This window comes from Serinus canaria, chromosome 4A (assembly GCF_022539315.1).
Source record: "Serinus canaria isolate serCan28SL12 chromosome 4A, serCan2020, whole genome shotgun sequence".
Lineage (NCBI taxonomy): Eukaryota > Metazoa > Chordata > Aves > Passeriformes > Fringillidae > Serinus > Serinus canaria.
Genome location: NC_066318.1, coordinates 16,328,861 through 16,349,301, shown reverse-complemented (window position 1 = coordinate 16,349,301; position 20,441 = coordinate 16,328,861). Strand labels below are relative to the sequence as shown.

At 43.9% G+C, this 20,441-nt stretch overlaps 2 protein-coding genes and 1 long non-coding RNA gene across 3 annotated transcripts in view; 1 reads left to right on the top strand and 2 right to left on the bottom strand.

Moving 5' to 3' along the window:
• Positions 1-2,080, top strand: part of CAPN6 (calpain 6) — a 58,631-nt gene extending 56,551 nt beyond the window's left edge. The window contains exon 16 of the transcript XR_007777608.1: positions 1,533-2,080. The gene's annotated coding sequence lies outside the window, so the exon portion shown is untranslated. The remainder of the gene's footprint in view (positions 1-1,532) is intronic.
• LOC103816508 (serine/threonine-protein kinase PAK 3-like) lies at positions 664-6,784 on the bottom strand. The gene is made up of 7 exons (XM_018914278.3): positions 6,767-6,784; positions 5,809-5,916; positions 5,221-5,374; positions 4,244-4,307; positions 3,432-3,480; positions 2,080-2,192; positions 664-1,238 (listed from the first exon to the last, which is right to left on the bottom strand). The coding sequence occupies exons 1-7, from the start codon at positions 6,782-6,784 to the stop codon at positions 1,028-1,030; spliced, it is 717 nt and encodes a 238-aa protein (XP_018769823.2). The 3' UTR covers positions 664-1,027.
• A 2,733-nt stretch (positions 6,785-9,517) lies between these two features.
• On the bottom strand, positions 9,518-11,071 carry LOC127059613 (uncharacterized). The gene is made up of 2 exons (XR_007777604.1): positions 10,899-11,071; positions 9,518-10,242 (listed from the first exon to the last, which is right to left on the bottom strand). It is a non-coding gene; the product is annotated as an uncharacterized LOC127059613 (long non-coding RNA).
• Positions 11,072-20,441: the final 9,370 nt, after the last annotated feature.

The window sequence follows — 20,441 nt, the reverse complement described above, 5'->3', positions numbered from 1 at the left end:
AGGAAGGTTTGTCAAAAAGGAAAACATCTCCCCCTCCATTATGAAGTGATCACTTTTGTGTGGGAGGCTGCATGACAGAGGTTTTATGTTGTCCTCAACAGCACATTAGTCACTTTTCAGAAGCAAACACCATTTGGGGTGCAATGCTCTCCTTTTAAGCTGAGGGCTGTGAGAAATGAGGCTCTGTTTTAATTTGCTGTTAGTTTAAAATTCTGCCACCAGCATGTTTGCTTTTACAGGTCAAGAATGCAGTGCAGACATGCTCCAGTTTAATGAATGTTAAGTAAATTTAAAAAGAGACTGACAAAAGTGTATAATAACATAGTATAAGAAATGCAACTGTATTGGCAGGAAGCTCACTCAGACGCCCTTTGTCATAGGTTGATACACATCTTGCAAATGTACATTTAGATGAGAAAACAATGAGTAACAAATATTGAGAGCAAAGCTATAAAGTGGACAGGTTCTCTGCTGCATGGCATTGCATTACAAGAATACTCAGACCTGGGATGGTTATTACAAGTGGTAAAAACAGTTCACAACACCTCACAAAAATGGAATTTTTTCCTAGTCAAATCTTCTGACAAAAGGAAATTCTGTCAAGGGAGAAGAGCCATAGGGAACAGAGGTGTGGATCTAGGTACACTTGGTGATTTTGTGGCACGGCTTTTTTGGGTTTCTTTAAGTCCATTTCTTACAAAATGTGTCTTTGTGAGTGACCCCATCTCCTCCAAGACTTTGCCCATTTTCTGTCCTCCACTGCCTGTGGTTCTGTCCAGGCAGTGGACAGACTTTGCCCGTTTTCTGTCCTACACTGCCTGTGCAGTGTACTATTGCATTTATATTTTTAACTTTCCTAGTAAAGAACTGTTATTCCTATTCCCATATCTTTACCTGAGAGCCTCTTAATTTCAAAATTATAATAATTCAGAGAGAGGGGATTTACATTTTCCATTTCAAGAGAAGCTCCTGCTTTCCTTAATAGACACCTGTCTTTTCAAACCAAGACACCCTTTTATTTTACATTTCATAACAGCAGCAGTGAAACAAAGCTCTGAACATGAAGTCGCTCCTGTCCCACCCTGTCCAAGCCATTGGAAGCACAAGCAGGGTCCCTCACCTCCCTGCTGATAGCTGCTATCATTCCTTCCTCCATTAAGACTCGGACAAGAACGCTGGTTAAAGTGCCTCCATCCACATATTCCATCACGAGCCACAGGTCTTCATTCACCAGGTAGCTGAGAGAGGAAAGCAGAGGCATGGAGATGAATGTGCACAGCTAAATTACCTTGTGGAAAAGACTGCAGGGGAGTTTTGTTTCCAGGTCACTTGTAAATGGAGGCAGAATGAAATGGAGACACATTGCTTGTAGGCTATAGAGTATTTGGAAGCTGTACAGTCTAAATGAGAAATGCTTATGAGAAATGAAATGAAAAATGCAATTTAGTAACAGCAGAGATCAATCTGGAACCAGGACACTTGCCATCAACTGAATCATTATCTTAATTTATCACTTCCACCATTCACTCCAGGAACAAGGCAACACAACTCCAGAGTTATCCATGGGAGGAGGCTCTGCAGCACTGAGGACAGATGTTGGCCAACCATTTGGAAAACACTGCATAAAATAAAGTCACAAACAGGAAAAACTCTTTAAAAGCTGGCAAATTATGTCGCTCTGCAAATGAGAATTTAGTCTTCCTGGCTTCCACAGCAATGGAAAATGGTGGGAACAGCCCAAGGGAGATAATTTCTGTGACGGTTTATCAGCACTTATTGTTAAGGCATAGAAAATATGATCAACCTCAAAAAAACCAAACCCCAAAACAACACAGAGGTAATGAACTGACAGGCTCTTGTTTCAGTAAGACATGGCACATCCAGGTTTTGAAAAGAGGTTTCCAACTACATACACCAGAAGAGATTAATGGAGACACAAGGCCACCTCCAACCATCCACCGGAGATGAACAGAGAAATAAGAAAGAGCTCCATGTTCTGCCAGTGCCCAAAGGGGTTTTTTAACCTTTGCCTCACCATGTGTGAACAAACATTCCCATGCTAACAGCAGAACCACTCACCTGTCTATATAATTGACAATATTGGGATGCCTGTTTTCCTTCATGATCTGAACCTCATTGACAAGAAGTTCCTTCTTGCTCCGTTTGCGGAGAGGCATCTTCTTTAGGGCCACCTGAAATGAAAGTGGAGCCAACTTCCCAAGGATTCTTCCTGGGAAGGCAGTGAGAAGCACAGAGCACAGAGAGAAGAAGAGAAAACAATTCTTATCTCTATTCACTGCTCCTGTTTTAGCGTGTGTGGAATGTGTTATGGAGATTGTTTACCTGAAGTGATTTGTTGTTTGGACATGGGTGAAAGCGGTTTTGAGTGATTAGCCAATCACTCAAAGCTGTGTCTGACTGTCTGGAGACAGTCATGGGTTTTCTTTAGCATAGTATAGTATAGTATCTCTTTAGTATAGTTATAATATAGTATTAGTGTAATATAGTATAGTTTTAATAAAGCCATTGTTCAGCCTTCCGAATCATGGAGTCAGAGCACATTATTTGCTGTGTTGGGGGCACCTGGCTTTGACAGAGCACAATGACCGTGGAGAGAGTGTTTTTGGAATGATGGGGCTGGGCTGTGCCAGCTGTGACCTTGTGGTCAAACACCAGGGCTCAGGAAGTGACAGCACAACAGCTGATTTCTCCACTTGCTTGGCTGCCACTTACAGGACACTTGCCAGACATATTTGCCCTGCTAAACTCTGCAAAAATTTTCCTAAACTATCACCCACAGATCTCTGCCAACACCCTGCACCCACATTCTTCCCTTATGGCCTCAGTTTATCACCTCTGTTGTTATTCACACAGGTTTTTGCAAGCAGGATTTTGTGGCTGTGAAAATACATCAAAGCAGCTAGGAATCCTTCAGCAATTCTGCGGGGTTTGGCCATTATTTCAGCAACTGCTGCTGGTCTTGGTTGCATAACAAAGCAAACACACATGTGCATGATGAATAAAATCCCATCCTAAAAGATCATAGCAGTTACACACGCAAAAAAATTACAATCCCACAACATTTCTCAGTTCTTGAACTTCGATTTTGCTACTCCAATGAGCGATCTGAACTCCACAGTTCAGATCTGCAATTATTTTTCTGGGTTTCTAAAGAAATAACCAATTCTCTGGTATTTTAAGCCTTAATTATGTCCCCCTCTGAAAGACACCACTGGCCCTCTGGCATTCTTTCTGGACCTGAGGAGGAACAAAGCCTGTCCAAAATGAGTTTTGCAGGCTGCCACTGCTCTGTGCTTGAGGAACAGGCTGTGCAGGAAAGCTCTGCTGAGCACCCAAAGCTCCAGCAGAGCTCACAGCAGAGGGGAAAGCCCTGAAGAGCTGCACGGTGTGCTGGGGGTGTTGGCACTCACCACATCTCCTGTGGCTGGGTCCATGGCTTTGTAAACAGTCCCGAAACCCCTGGAAACAAAAGAGCAGTGAAGAAAGGAGAAGCAGTTCAGGTGCTGGGAGTGAAAGCCAGCCCAGACAGGAGATCTCTCCTGCATGAAGTGTTTTAAAACACCTTAGTTCATCTATTCTTCAAACAGCAGCACAGCAGCCCTCTGTCATGCAGGGTGTTCAAGGGAAAACAGAGAAGAAAAAGAGCTGGAGCACAGATCTTCTAAACCTAAGAGCAGGGGGAGGGTGTGCCTACAAAAACTGAGAAATATTTAATTTTTTTCCATTTTGCCTTGTTGTGTTGGGATTTTTCTTTCTTTTTGTGTCTGTGTGTATATTTTTTTCCAGGGAATGCATGCTGCAGACTACACAGGGTGGGATTATGTATGGCAGTGCAAGAGTTTATTATTTCATCTCTGGTTTCAATTGCTAAACTACATGGTTATAATCTGGATTACTGAATATTTCTTAAGCAAAATATTTGAAATAAATGTCATTGAGAGCTTTTTCTCTCGCAGCTGTGGGGTAGTAAGGTGCTCTTTTAGGCAATAAGGTTTGAGGGATGGGATATTTTTCAGGTCCTGCTCCTTGTTGCAGGTGAGGCACTGCCAGCATTGAGTTTTCTTTGACAACACCTTCTGACCACAATTATTAATTCTGACCTGTACTGAGATGGAGGATCTAAACCCACATTGTGTTTGGAGCTTGCCTGGATTCACACTTGATATTAGAGCAGCAAAGTGCCCAGCCATGGTTTTGTAGGAGTAACTGGGATTGGACTTACCCTTGGCCAACTTGAACAAATTCAGTGTATTTGGTCTTAGGGTCCCCCTCGTTCACAATGCCCCCTGAAAGAAACAAAATGCAGGATGCTCACTTCAAACAGACACCACCCTCCAGCAGGTGGGAAATGCAGGCCCACTGTCTGGCTGTGAGCCCTCTGTGGGCAACAACAGCAACAGAGGCAGCTCCAAAACACAGACTTTCTGATTTTCTACAGTGCTTTGAAGAGTTCCCTTGTCAGGAAACAAAGCACCTGTAGAAATATCCACAGGAGACAGAAATCAGGAAAGACCAGGTACCAAAGCAAGAGTTAGTTTTCTACAAACATTTAGGAGAGCTAAAACAACACAGCCTTTATTTTCCTGGGAATAAACCCTTTGTGTGATTCAACAAGAGGTTTAAATTTCTGAAGATTTAATGCACCTTGGGTTCTGGGATTCATTTATAAGAAATGGTGCAAAGTGTTTCCAGGAGAGAAGGGCACCTTCTCAACTTTCAGCAGTTCACCAAAGGATTGCCTTTATGATTTTAAAGAACAGCATCTCATGTTATAATCAATAATGATGGGCTTTAGGATCCAGGACCCTCATCATGGATTACCAGGCTAAGTTCTGGTGATAGCCTTGCCCGTGCCATCTGAAGGACCACACTGCTTGTCTGCAATCTAATAGGTTGCTGTGAAGTACTTTTGCTCCAATGACTTGTCAGGGGACTGAAGAGAATTTAGGAACCCAAATACCATGCTTGATTAGGCCATCAGCACTCAGGAGTTCAGTAGTTCATTCACTAGGTCAAAGCACCTCCTGCTGAATCAGAAACCATCTCTGCTTTTGCCTTCAGTGCAGATGGAAGGGCAGGGAACCTGAAACCAGTCTGAGCTGCCCTGAGGAGTGCCCAGAGAGAACTCCTGCTTCCTGTGTCCCTTGGGGCAGCTGAGGCTGGGACACACACACCAGACAAGAGGCACAGCACACGTACTCAGCTGTTCCAGCACTTCCTCTATCACAGAGAATTTCTTCTTTGGCCGGACCCTGGGTTTGTCCAGAGTGCCCGAGCTTCTGCTGAGGGTGTCAGACAGGAGAAATGTCTCATCACCTGCATCTTCAGCTCCCAGCAGAGAGCTCGTGTGGATCTGTGATGAGAAATTAATGTCAGGAAGGGAGCTGGCAGGGATCCCCTGAGCTCGTATTCCAAATGCAAGCCCTCAGGAAGATGCCTGTCAGCCATATCCCGTGCTCTTAAACTGCTTTTTGCTGTCCACATCACAAACTGAATGAACAAAACCAAAACAACTTCATGGCCAGTTTCATGTTCAATTTTCATGGATTTTCTCAAATAATCTGTGCAGAGGGGCAGGTACATCCAGGAGACAATTTATCCTGTATCCTGCAAGGGAAACTGATGACTAAAAGGGACGTTCAAACCCAATTTTCCAGGTGCCAATGGCTGGGGTGAATCACAATGTCATGGCAGGACTCCAGGCCTCAGCACCTCCAGTGTGAATGGCAGCTGCTGGCTGACCAGAAACTCTCAATTGCACCAGAGGTAACCAAAGCTGGCACTCACTGATTCTCCTGAGGAAACAGCTGCAGGTTCCTTGTCCACCTTCTTCTCATTATCCTCTTGTCCAGGAAGGGAAAGAGCCAGCTGAGGTCTTGGTGGCAATGTTGTGGCCTGGGGACAGTCAGTAACAGGAGTGAGAGTCTCCCTTCTGCCACTTGGGAGGTTTGATAGTTACAACTTTCGGCTGCTTTGACATCAGAAACTGATCTAGACATGCATGTGGTCCTACAGCCTCTGTCCTCTGTTGCATGTGTCACAGCACAATTTAAATATCTATAAATTATGGGGGGTTGAAACAGGTCCAGCTGCTGCTCTGCAGGGCCAGAGCATTACATCAATTTGCCCCAGATTTGCTGTTTCCAACTGCTTTAAAGATGTCACAAAGGCCACTTAGAGAACTGAAGCAAACCAAAGGCACCATTCTACCCCTTCACACCTCACTGGTGCTCTATTTAAAATGTTTAATATTAACCCTAATAAATTTGGCCAGTGGATGTCATGCCTCTCTCTAGGATTGTTATTGCAACCCCACATTTATTAGTGTGGATTGTTATTTAAAACTTCCTTTCAATGGTTCCAGTGAGTTACATTATCAATTATAACCTTATTTATGCTCAGCTATATATCTGGCTGTACTAAAGATAAATCATGAAACTTGCTAGAAAGGGAATTCTAAGTTGTTAAAACTAAATTAAAATAGGGCAATTATACACAATTGAAAATTGCTGTGAATGAGACATTCCACCATGGCTAAACCCACAATCTTCCCCCTGCAAAACCAGACTTGCATCTGTTTAAAAGCTTTGAACAGAAATTGAGGAAACAGCCAGGGATCCCACTGCTGCTGTAAAACCAGACATGGACATTTTTCAGGCTGGCTGTTGGAGCAGGCAAAGCTCATTCACAGCTTACCCCACAGTTCTTAAACTCTAGGAATGTCAAAGGTTCCTTTCCCACTCACCAAAGGACAGGTTGCCATGTATCCACCTCTGGATAACCGGATGATCAGATCTGCAGTGGGCAAGAGAAGATGAACCAGATGCTGTTAGAAAACTGCCTCTTGTGGGGCATCCCCCATGGAACAAGTCAGCCCAAATAAGAGAGCATTTTTATTTCACATCATCCCTCCAGGAGCAACAGTTCTTTTCCACAGTAAGCAACTGAACAGGAAAAAATACCAGATTCATTTTTTTGTACATCTTTCTGTCTATTTTTTTTCTGCTGTTTCACCAGCAAATAAATAGAAACTCAGTCAAGAAAATGTAAATTGTTCTTTAATAGTCAATGATTCTGCTCTGCCCAAGATCTAAAGAAATTTTCCTTTTATTTTTCCTACTATTAAATTGCATGTGTTGGTTCTCTTTAGCTTGCTGAAAATGCTTCCCTAGAAAAGCTTTCCCAAAATCCCCTTAGCTGTGTGAATTCTATTCTGACACAGGAACAGCTCCTGGGTTCAGGAGCACACACTGTTGGGAAGTTACATCTCCTCATGAAGGTCATCTCTATTTTACACAAGTCAAATCCTTTAATTATGGGAAAAAAAGATATTTTCCCTCAGTTCTGAGGAAAATTGCCCAGTTTTTGTAAGCACTTCTGACAAGCTCTGCATTTTGGAAGTTGGCTGAAACAGCAAAGTGAGGGAACTACAGACTCCCCAAACTGTTGTGCATAGGGAATAGAACCCCCAGGGCTCTCCACGTTCCAGATGCTGTCCCCATTGAGACAGCCCTTTTAGCAGAAGCTGTTGACAGGAGCTCTACCAAACCAATGCCATCTCACTGTCATTCCTGTTCCAAATTGAGCTCGGTTCCTAAGGAAGAGCAGAAAGAACACAGTGATCCTAAAGTCAGATATGCTGCACCTAGGGCAAAGCACTACTCACTCCTTAGATGAGCTGTCACCAGCCAGGGTTTATCTGAATGAAAATACAGTGTGGATGCAGCAGACAGGAAATCACACACTATGGCAACAACTTTCTGGATCATTTCTGCAGAGCTGTGCTAGAACTTGCACAGCAGCATAACTCAAAAGTCAGCTAAAACCCTTGCTGGTTTGCAGGCAGCCCACTGAGAACTCCTGGAGGAGGAGGATCCTCCTGGAATGCCAGCAGAAGGGGCATTGAGGAGGTCTGGGTTGCAGGAATGGCAGTGTCCTGTTGGCACTGCGGGGATGTGCCACGCTTTAAGTGACAGCCCAGCAGGCTCTGACATCACAGTGGCAGCAGCTGCAGGTTCACACTCTGTGGAATGGTTCCAGGCTGCTTCTGGAGCAACTGGATGCTCAATTTTGCTCATTCTGGAACCTGACACCCCTTTATGGCAGTGAGATGTCAACCTTCCTCCTGATGCAAAGCTCCTACTTATGGAACTCACCATGGAAATCATCTCTGCACTTCCATGGTGTAAAGACTGAAGGCTAAACTCATTTTTCTGGTGATTCTTTGATTCAATTACAAAGCTTTTCTCTATTGGTAGACAAAACAGTGCCTTCAGGAGCTTTGCACTGGACTTTTGATGCTCGGTAACAAAAACATCTTGCTGAAATGGTCTCTGCTGTCTGATTAGAGGGTAAACCCCATCCTGATGGAATTAATTTTCAGCACACCAGGGAACACTGTGGGGGAAAGACTCTGCCTCTCACAATCCTAACACTGAGGTGCTAAGGACTCTCCTGGTCCAGCTCCTGTAGCTCTGCTGTCACTGTACAGAAGACAGAGCTTGGAAAACCCCTGCTAAAACATATTCCCTTGGATGTGAGGGAACCCTGCAGGATCAGCTCCCTCAGTGGACAGACAGCTCTTCAATCCTTCTTCTCTCCAATTTCTGTGTGCACAGAAGATGTGCTCATGCTCTGAATAGCTTTTCTCTCTGCAACAATGGAATATCAGGGCCCTTTCAGAGCATAATTTCATCCATTTCTCTCCCTTCCACCCTCTCATGAATTACTAATTTAAAGTGACTTAATATCTATTCTCTATTTCCCTTCGGCTTTGCATATTTTAATTATGCCTCTTCCTAATCCTCATTTTCCCAGAACAGACTTAAATAACCCAAATTACCCCATCAGTAACTGTCTTTGATACCTCAGTTATTGCAGCTAATTTGCCACTTTTGCCAAACATGCTATTTTTGAGGGATTTTTCTAACACCAAGTGATCACACACTCTGTTCCACCAGCTTTTACCTACAAACCAAAGTGATCTGCTGCATGAAATACCATTTTCATCAACATTCACCTTTTTTTTTAATTGCTGCTAAATCACTTCCTGAAGATTTTAGTGACATTTTGCAGTCTTATCTTGGACTGCCAATGGCAGGTGAGGACAGTGCTGGAGATGTTGGGAGAAATCCTGCTTGTCTCTGCTCAGCCTGCGGACACCTCCAGTTCCAAACAGAACAATAAATGTCCTTTGCAAAGGGATTTTTCTGCAAAACACTGAGGCTTTTGTCAGAATACAGTGTTTGCCAAGAGAGGAGCATTCACACAGCTATTTCTGCAGTGAGAGGGCATCTTTAGCCAAGACAATAAATAACTACTGGTCCCAGAGAGCTGCTGCCCACAGGCTCAGAAGTGGCTGCAGCCATGTGCTCGTGCAGCACGAAAAAAACAGCCCCAGGTAAATTAGAAAGCCCCTAAAAAGAACACAAGCTCACACTCATAGTTAATAATGCAGATGTTGGATCTGTCATATTATTTTAAGAGGCAAAGAAAATGTGATCTTGGAATTTTTATTAAGCTTTTCCTCTGTCACTTTGAAGGAAACTTTGGGAGGGTGAAATTCCATTTATTTTCAAGAAATACAGATCCCAGGGGACAGGCAGAGAGGGAGGGGCTGCAGGAGCAGGCTGTGCCCCTGGAGCTGTGACAAAGGCAGACTGCCAGGCACTGGGCACAGTCTCACTGCCTGTCTCATCAGGGTCCTTGTGTTTTCCCAGTTTGGAGGGAAGCTCCTTGCAATCCCATCCTTCTCTGCTCCAAGCAGGGCCCAGCCCCAACCCACTGAGTGTCCTCAGCAAGAGCAGGAGTAAGGAATGGCATTTGAACACAAGGCATCAAGTAAAACCAATCCATCCACACAAGAAATGCCAGCAGTGAACATGGAGCAGGGTTTTGAGCTGTCCCAGGGCTCTTGGACTTGAGCAGGATTCTGAGCTGACTCAGGGCTCCTCGGCCACATTTCAGTGTAAAATGTGGTACTGAGATCACCAAAACCAAGAGAGCAAAGCCCAGAAGTGCCATGAGCTTTTGAGAAGTGGGGAGCATGGCCTGGGGATTAACCACCAGAATTGCTTCAGGCCTGGCTTTCACTTTCCACCTGCTGAGGCAGGGAGATTTATCCAGCTCCAAGCATGAAAGAGCACGTCATGTTTGCAGTGTGCCCTGCTTCAGCAGTGATCTTCTCATCCCTGGCAGCTTCCCTTCTCCACAAGCATCCATCTGTTGGGAAATATATTTGGAAAAAAATGTTACTTAAATAACTAGTACTCAGGAACGATTCCTTTTCCCAGAATTTCATTTGGTGTTATGTGAAGAGCTCTTTCCATGCATGTTTTCAAGAAATTTGTTCATTTGGGCTTTCCCACTAGCAGAGTGATCTGTATGGGGTGGCTTTACTTTGCCCTGCTTGTGCAGCTGTCCAAGGTTTACTTTTACCATCACACATCCGTCTCATCGGCACTTGGAACGTGTTCCTACTGAGCTGAGAAGGACAAACCGGGACAGCTTCACGGCAAGGGACCCCACACCCTGCAGGTCCGACCGCACCTCAGCTCGGAGCTCCGACAGCCCCGAGCGCAGCTCCGGAGCTGCACAGCCCGCTCCGGGCACACCCGCAGTGCCCATCCCCACACACGGAGAGGGAGAGCCCCCGGACGCTCCAGAGCCCGTCCCGCTGCCCGCAGGGAGAGCCCCCAAAGGCGGAGCCCCCTCTGCCCGACTGCCCTCACACAGCGGGCACCGGCCGCTCCCGTGTCATCCCGCAGCCCTCCCTGCCGCCACAGGGGCTCACAGCCCCCGAACCGCCCGTCCCCAGCGGCCGCCACAGCCGGGCCCCCGGCGGCCCCGCAGCCCGGGCACCGGCGGAGCCCCCTCACCGGCTGCCGCGCTGTGGCTGCTGGGCTCGTCGCGCAGCTGCAGCCGGAGCTGCCCGCCTCTTCCAGGGCCGAGAAGAAGAGGGCGAGGTGCGCGGGACCCCCAGCCCCGCCGCTCCGGTTCGGTCCAGACCCCGGCCCCCGCCCGGCCGCCATCTTGGCACGGCCCACCAGCCCCTTCATAACTACGGGGCGTGGCCTCTGCCCGCCCCGCGGCCGCTCCCACCAATCGGCAGCGGGGGCGGAGTTTAAGGGGCGGGGCTTGGGGCGGGGTTGTGAGTCGCGGGCCGCTAGGGGGCGCTGCCGGGCCGGGACTGAGGGTCCTGAGGCGGGGAGAGCCCGCGAATGGGGGAAATGGGAATGGGGAGAGACTGGGAATGGGGGAATGGGAATGGGGAAACTGGGAATGGGGGAAATGGGGAATGGGGAGACTGGGAATGGGGAAATGGGAATGGGGGAAATGGGAATGGGTGGAAATGGGCATGGGGGACATGGGAATGTGGGAAGACTGGGAATGGGGAATTGGGATGGGAAACTGGGATGGGGGAAATGGAATGTGGGGAACACTGGTAATGGGGGAATGGGAATGGGGACATGGAATGGGGAGCACTGGAATGGGGAATGGGAATGGGGGAAATGGGAATGGGGAAACTGGGAATGGGGAGAGACTGGGAATGGGGGAATGGGAATGGGGAAACTGGGAATGGGGAGAGACTGGGAATGGGGGAATGGGAATGGGGGGAATGGGAATGGGGAAACTGGGAATGGGGAAACTGGGAATGGGGGGAAATGGGAATGGGGAAACTGTGAATGGGGGGAAATGGGAATGGAGAGAGACTGGGAATGGAGAGAGACTGGGAATGGGGAGAGACTGGGAATGGGGGAAACTGGGAATGGGGGAAATGGGAATGGGGGAAATGGGAATGGGGAAACTGGGAATGGGGAGAGACTGGGAATGGGGAGAGACTGGGAATGGGGAGAGACTGGGAATGGGGGAAATGGGAATGGGGGAAACTGGGAATGGGGAAATGAGAATGGGGGAAATGAGAATGGGGAAACTGGGAATGGTGAGAGACTGGGAATGGGGGAAACTGGGAATGGGGAAACTGGGAAAGGGGAGAGAGTGAGAATGGGGAGAGACTGGGGAAAGTGGTATTGGGGAGAGACTGGGAATGGGGGAAACTGGGAATGGGGGGAAATGGGAATGGGGAAACTAGGAAAGGGGAGAGACTGGGAATGGGGAAACTGGGACTGAGGAAAAATGGGAATGGGGGAGACTGGGATAGGAGGGAGACATGGGTCACTCCTCAGGCCCGAAGGTGACCTGTGCCAGGTGCCTCAGAGCTTCACTGTTCTGGAAAACAGGAGAAATACCAAGCAAAGAATCTTCCTGGCAGAGCAAAGGGAACAGAGCCTGGAAGAGCAGTTTTGTTCTCTTCCATTTTCTCAAGAAGACAGTTTTCAAGGGACGCCGTGCTGTTCACAGGACGTGTTCACATCTAGCAATAAATCCTGAGCTCTTGGTGGTGGAGTGGCACTCAGGAGCTGTTCTGCTCCCAGCGAGGAGCTGGCAGTGCTGCTGTGGTTCCCCCATCAATTAAAGGCACAAACGTTGTGTGCAGGATGCAGAGTACCACGAAAGCCCTGGGAGTTCTGGCACTTGAGCCATTCTGGTGTTGGGTGGAGATCCTCCACACCCTCAGGTACAAATGTGTGCAAGCTGATACTGAACAGTTCCTGGCACGTATTCTCACAACTACCCTGGCTTTTGGTCCCCCCAAAAACCCCCATTTTCTTGCAGTGAAATCATGTAGTTTTGGGTCCATTTCACTGGAAGTGAACAGTCATATATATATATTTCCTAGTTACATATTTAAAACCTGTGATATGATGTTCATTATTTTGCTATTGTTTAGAACAGAACAGACTCTACCAAGGGAAATAGAATTATGGAATCATTAAGGTTGGAAAAGCCCTCTAGGATCACCAAGCATCAGCACTGTCACTGTGCTCACCACTAAACCGTGCCCTCAGCTGCCATACCCACATGGATTTTGAATATTTCCTGGGATGGAAACTTCACCACCTTCCTGGAAGCCTATTCCAGGGTGTGACAACCCTTTCCATGCAGAAGTGTGTGAGAGAATCCTGCTAAGTTTAAAGACAGAGAAAGGAAATACAAAATGATTGTTATTATTCAAAACTTTTTGTTTTGATAGGAACATTAGATGGCATAAATGGTTCTTATGAATGCCCCTTTGCCATCCCAGCGATTGCAGTTTGAGTTCTCCCTTGCTGCCGTTGTGAGTACAAGGGTTTAATGCAATCCTACCTTGCCACCTCGTGGCATTTCTGTGAAATAGCACAGTTCAGTTTCCTGGGGTGAGTTAAGGACTGTGTTCATTTCCTTAGGAGAGGGCTCCTGTTTGCCCATTCACCCTCCCAGCCAGGGAAAACCAGCTGGGGCTGTTCTGCAGCCTGGAGTGGCACAGAGGTCACAGACAGTTGAACCAGGTGCTCTGTGGCTGCTGGAATTGTGGTGGACCAGAGGAAATGTGACACATGCCAGAAGATAAAACAGATACAAAAGCATCTATTCAGTTTTAACTATTTTTTTTTTCCCACTTAGCAATTGTATAGAATATTTCTTTGCTTTTAGAGCAATGCCTATGTTTTCATGCTGGGAAATGTTGGATTGTTTTATCTTTATAGGTAGCAGGAACATGAAATTGAAGGGTGGAAAAACCCCATGGGATCACCTACAGTTCTCCTTGTTCCTGCTTAGCATAAAAGTGCAAATTTAAATCTTCACAAATATGTGTAGCCCAACAGAATTTTGCTTTCTTGATAATATTCCAATTGCTGTTATTGAGATGGAGGGGACATCTGCTCTGTTTGTTTTTCTTAGTAACAATTAGAACTGTGCTGCTTTCTTCCAGCTGTTTATTAACACCTTAGGGTTGGTTTGCTTTGTGAGAAAGCAGATAATATGCCAGGGTGAGTTTCTGAACAATTTTTTTTCACTTGAATATAGAGATTGAATTTTTATCAGATATTCTTTCACTAACACAGAAAGTTAAGAGCTTGTAGGGCTTCCAGAGGCAATAATTGTTTAGAACAGCTTCTTTCCTGTGGAGTGGCCTAAATCCTGATTTACCAGTGCTGAAAGTAATCTGGATCTTCATTCTTTTATTTCTCATCTTCCTCCTCTCCCCTTTCCCCTCCAAAACAAAGCACTGACCCTCACAAGCTTTGTTTGAAGAGATGAACACATTCTAACACAATATTAATAGCAGTGATCAGTAAATAATGAATTGTCAGTGTTTGCCTGCCTGCTGGGGTGAGGACTGCTGTGTAAATAAGTTGACCCAGCAGAACTCCAGTCAGGCTGCTGGGAGCAGTGCACCAGTCCCTGTAGGATTCACTGCTCTCCAGATGAGACCTGGGGCACACTAATTACACTGCACATCACTGATTGCCTTTTCTCCTGCTGCTAATTGTTACTTTGTGCTTAGCTGAATACTTAATAGAGAAGAAGAACATCGGGTTGTATTGCATCCTTTTCAAATTTCTTTTAATAATTTTCAGCATTTAGGCCCCTCCACAGGAAAGAAGCTGTTCTAAACAAAAATTTGATTTATATTCCATTTGATTTATATTCCATTTATAGCACATTTGATTTATATTCCATTTATAGCACATTTATATGCTGCAGAAAAAATCTTGGGTTTGTTTTTTTAAGGTTTAGGGGAGAATTCCAGGGATTTCCTGGCTCTCAGAGAGTTACAGGAACATAGAATGTCCTGAGTTGGAAGGGATCCACAAGGAGCATCAATGTCCAACTCCCGGCTGGCCTCAGGGTTTTGCTGTACCACAGAATGGGACCACAAGAGGTCAACAGTGACCTGTAATGGCTAATGCCCCTTCTTCCTGGAAATGAAATATATTCGAATAAAAACACCTAATCAGACTAGATTTTCAGGTTATTTTAGAGAAGACCTTCTATTGTTTATAGAAATAATTATAAGATTGTTAGCAATCTCTTTTTCTAAAGACATTTGAAGGGTGATAATCTAGCACTCATTAATTAAATAAATGATCAAGAATTGTATGTTTTCCAGAGATCGTGATTGGTTTTGTTCATATAATAATAAAATAGGCCAACATTCACCATGTGAAATTTGTTACCATGGCCATTAATGTGCAAATTTATTTCTTTATCTATGTACATAAAAAAAAAATTCCCTGAGATGTTAAAGTGGCACATTAATTTCCTTCTTAAAACTTGAATATGTTGTGTAGGGCTAAGAGTTCCCAGCTGACCACCCTCTGACAGCTTTTATTGTAGCTGTGTGTGTTGATGGAAAGGAAGGATTTACACATCCCCAGCTTTTATTAGCACCTAAACTTCAGTCTGGGCAGCTGGAAACTGCATTTTTTCCTCACACCCCATTTTTTTATCATTCTAAGTCTCATAATTGTGTTCTTCTTCATCAGCCAGATGGAGACCTCAGAATTACCCCCTGTTCTCCAGGGTGAAAAGGCTGGATGAGGGTAACACCCCAATGGTTTGGGAAGGGACATTAAAGCTCCTCCAGTTCCACCTTCCATTATCTCAGGTTGCTCCCAGCTCCGTCCAACCCAGCCTTGGACAATTCCAGGGATGGGGCAGCCACAGCTTCTCTGGAAAACATTGTAATAGCAAATACAAAATAAAAAGAAGGTCTTGTAATACTTTCCACCTGAATGACACAAGTATGATATGATAACAATAATGAATAACTGATGTAACAAGGAATTGCTGTTGCATATTTGCTCCTTTTGCATCTGCAGGTAATTCAGCAGGTTCCCCTTAAGTTTTGAAGAAGAAAACATTTTCATGTGCATGCTTTCAGAAGCTTTAAAAACAGGGGATGCCTTGGATAGAGAGAGTTCAATTAAAGGAAGTAATTTCAGAATATAATTGATAATTTTTAAGTAAATGTGGCCTTGTAACAGAATGCAGATGGCAAACCCACTCTGCAGCCGACCCGGGGCTGTGATGGAGAAACAAGCAGGAGGTGCAATACATTCTATTAATTATTTTCACTGCTGCAGTTGTTTGCTATATAATACAGGTCAACAGGGGTTAGCCTGAAGCTTCTCCTAATATATTAGTAAATAAATTTGAACAGATTTTAATTTGCTAATGGAAAGGTCTGAGCCAGTTGCAAATAGGAGTGGAGCTACTTTGTCTTGCTCATTGCTATGCAACATGGCTGCTGCCAGCCATTCATACAAAATGTTACATTTCCATAAACCACAATGTAATTTGTCACAGAGGAAAGGGGAAAAAAAACCCACAAAAAATAATAACAACAACAACAATAAAAATCCCAACTCTGTAAATTATATTAAAGAAAAATGTGTATCATGGAGCAGTCATCCTCATGGAGCCCGTAGAATGATGAACACCTGCCCCTGCAGGCTTGCCAAGTGGAATCTTTGTAATACTTGCATGTTTCAGGGAGAAATAAAAATAAGAGGTGCTATTTCTAAGGGATATAAACAAGAGTGAGCCTTTTCCCACGTCTCCTAATGATTTCTCAGCCCTGCTCCAACTCACACAGCTTCCAGTGCTGCACATCCACACAAATGCAACACAGCAAGAGATGCATCAACTGCTTGTTTCTCACTCTCTGCTCATAACAGCAATCCCTAGGATGGGTTTTTCCCTTTGTAAATGTTTATAAACATTCTCGTTTCACAGATGCAGGAACAGGGGCATCCAGGTCAGTGTCTTGCCCAGATCTAGACTGGAGTTGGGAAGAGAGGCTGTTTCCAAGCCTTGTAGCACTGCTAGGTATTCCTGCCTCCTTTTTCACACTGCTTACCAAGGACTGCTGCCAGCAGAGACCACCAGCACCCTTGAGCAATGGCAGCTGATCCCCAGGTGCAGCCAGTGCACTGCTGGCAGGGTTTTAGCCCAGCAAAGCCACCCCATTGCTTCCTCTTGCTGATTGTGCACAGACTTCAGCCTCAACATTCCTTAGATTAGACCATGAAGCTTCCCTCGTGTGCATCAAGAATTTAATTGCAGTAACATCCCCCTCTCTACTAAATTTTTAAAGTTAGGTTGGTCAATTCACTCATCCCATGATAAACAATAAATATAAATGCTGGGGTGATTAGACAAACTGCTGTCACTGATGATTCTTCAGAATACACTGATGTATTCTGCTGGGGAGAAGTTTTAAATTCTCAGCATCCATGGAACCCTGGATGCTGAGAATTTAAAACTTTCTGTGACAAAAGGCACAGACCCACAAGAGAATACTACATTTGACCTGAGGCCTTGGAGAAGGCTTCCAAAATTGATTGATAGCCCTGGAATTGTGGGTGTGGAGTTTGAATAGAAGTGTGCAATATCACAGGGTGGAAAACTTAGTGTTTAAATTTTTAGAATATAGCACTATATATGGGACAAGGTGGAGGTTTTAGGGCTGTGGCTGCTCCTTCTTCTTCACCTTCTTCTCCATGGGTTTGGGTGATATTTTTTTATTGGACAGACAAGTCCACATTGCAGACTTCAGGTGATTAGTTATTGGATTATAAGTGAAAATAATTCAGGTGTCATTTCTTAATTGGATAGTTTAGCCTTAAAAGACCTTGTCTAGAAGGATAGTTAGCCATTTTGTAGCTTGTTACTAGAATGCTGTAGAACTCAGGACTTGTAAGACTGTGATATGGATAAGAAATAATAAACATTTGAGCCCGAGCACGAAATACCTTCCCCAGCCCTTTCATCCCGACCCTGACAAGGAAAAGAAAAGCAAAAAACGCTATGGGGGAGGGTTGATGCAAACAAACATTTGAGGGTTGATGCACAGAGCGTTCACAAGTTGAAATATCTGTCCTTAAACTGTGTTTGCCTTATCTGCACACAGAATGTTTCTCACCATCAACACACCTCCAGGTTTAAAAAATCTCTTGGTTTTCAGCCGTGCTTTTTTGTGGGGTGGGGTTCTGCGCTCGGGTTTGGTTTTAATGACCTCCTGCTTTTAAATATTCTACCTGTTTGTGTTGCTCAGATGCATGAGGTGACAGGAAAGGCTGTTAAATGTTCAAACCTTTGTGAGTTTCACCTCTTCTTCTCTCTTTTGTGATGAAAGAAGTGGCACTCCATTTTAAAACGGACACAAATTAAGAAGCATCTAAGGATTAGTCCCTTAATTACAATAATCCTTAAAGGATTATTCAGAGATTGGCCTTTACTAAAGTTTTAAACTTAGCCATGCATTTTAAATCAGGAGCAGAATGATCTGTGGCTCAGCAACAAAAGGGAGGGTTCAGCCTTCAGCATGTTTGCATAAATATATTTAGGTTGAGAAAATAGTCTACAATACAACTACTGATGCAGGTCCTGCTTGTTACTGCTCAGCTGCTTGCCCAGTGAATCTCACTTGAATTTTACCACTCACAGTGAATTTTAGCACTTTTCAGTAATTCAGAGTCCTGTTGCTGCAAAGAAACAGCCAGAAAGGGGAGCTCCCTGACTGATGAGAGTTTTCAGGTAAATCCCTCTCTGCCGTCCCTCAGCCTTGAGTGAGAGCAGTGGGTAAAATCCTCAGGATTTTTCTGGTCTTGTGGATTCCTACATCCAGAGGGTTCAGCTGCTTCTTTCTATAAAACATCTCAAAAAAAAAAAAAAAAAAAAAAAAGTTAAAATAGCTCAAAAACCTTTTCAATGGCAGTGATAATTTCACTGGCTGTCCCTGCAAGAAACATCTATTTTCATAAACAATGCACTTGATTAATTAATATCCCAGAAGCTCAACTCACTATGAACATTTTCATATTTTGACCTGATATTGTAAACAACTCTAACTTAACTGTTTCAGGAAGGGTAGAAGGTGAATTATTCTATTCTATTCTATTCTATTCTATTCTATTCTATTCTATTCTATTCTATTCTATTCTATTCTATTCTATTCTATTCTATTCTATTCTATTCTATTCTATTCTTCTTTTTTCCTAAATTGTTGGGTAACCCTCAAGCTTCACCTTGGCTCCTTCCAGAAGCAACCAGAACTGCTGCCAGGTGCCTGAGAGGATGAGGCAAATGAAGAAGGTTTATACAAAATTCCACCCATTTTGTCCCAACGAAGGAATAGTAAAACAATTAATAGCAGAGAATTTTCCCGTGCTCATTTCCACCCAGGAATGTTTTGGCTCCAAAAGAAATGATGCTGTGCCTTTGGAGCTGCTGAATACAGCTCCTGTTATTATAGAGCAGCTTAACCTGGGGGCTGTGTATCTACAAATTTAATAACTTCACTGTGCAGGAGCAGTTTGTATTTTATTTCCTATTTCCATTTCTCTGCAGCATTTATGGGCAAACCAGTGCAGGGAAAGCCAGCTTAAAGTTCCTCAAGTGTCATTGTCATGGCTCAGCTCAATAAAACAATCCTGTGAAAATTAAACACCAACAGGTATTGAGGGGAGAAAGATTAGTTTCAAAACTATGTGAAATATTATAAGTTATGGTGTTAAAAATGATCCTGAGAGCTGTATCTCCCCATGGTAACCAATTATTGTATGATCAGAAGTTTTTAATCACTGGGCTCATTAAATTTTAAACTCTGTGCTCATTCTGCTCCAATCTTGATTTGTTCCCCTCTGCTTTACCTGAAGCAGGTAAAGCTTTTTTGGTTTTCTCCTATAAAAGCTCACATGAAGATGTTAGAAGCCAAAGACAGCAATAAAACTAAAACACACAAAATCTACACAGCCAAAAGAATTTAGGTTTTTAACTATGTTAATATTTTATTGCATTTTAGACAGTGGCTGAATATTTTGAGCATAGAAACAGTTCCTTTGAATCTGTCTGGTGGCAAGTGTGACACACTGAAAAGTTTCTCCTGCATTTTTCCACACTAGAAATAAAATGATAAATATATTTATCATTTATGTGATTAATTTTTGTGAATATATCAAAAGCTACTCTTTTTTTTTTTTTTTTGTTAATACACAGCGTAATAAAGGATTTTATGCAGGGTGATAAAGGAATTACCTTTATTTATATTGTCCAAATCTTAAGAATGAAAGCAGTTGCTTTGGTAATAAGCTTAAAGAAAGTTCTTTTGAAAATTAGTTACACATGTCAGCTCCTTATTTAGGATAAGATTCCAGTCATTGATACTTGAGATTAAGGAAGAATAATCCACACATCCAGCAGGAAATCTGCATTCTAGGCAGCATTTCCCCTACATGCTGCAGGAATTTGGAGGAAGCCTGTGAGAAAGGCAATAAGCTCTCAAAAGCAAAACTAATTTAAAATGTCTTTGAAAGCAAAACAATACAATTCCTATGGCTTTTTAATGCAGTTTTGTCTGTATGTAAAAAAATTAGTTGCATTTATCTTTTCCTTATATAATTGAAGAAAAATATAATCTTGAGGCAACCTTGCATGGTTTTCAAAATCAGGTCATGATTATGTCTCTTACTGTGGAAATGCTCTGCTTTCTGAAGCCAGCACACAGGTATTCAAATCAAGTTAAAATTTAT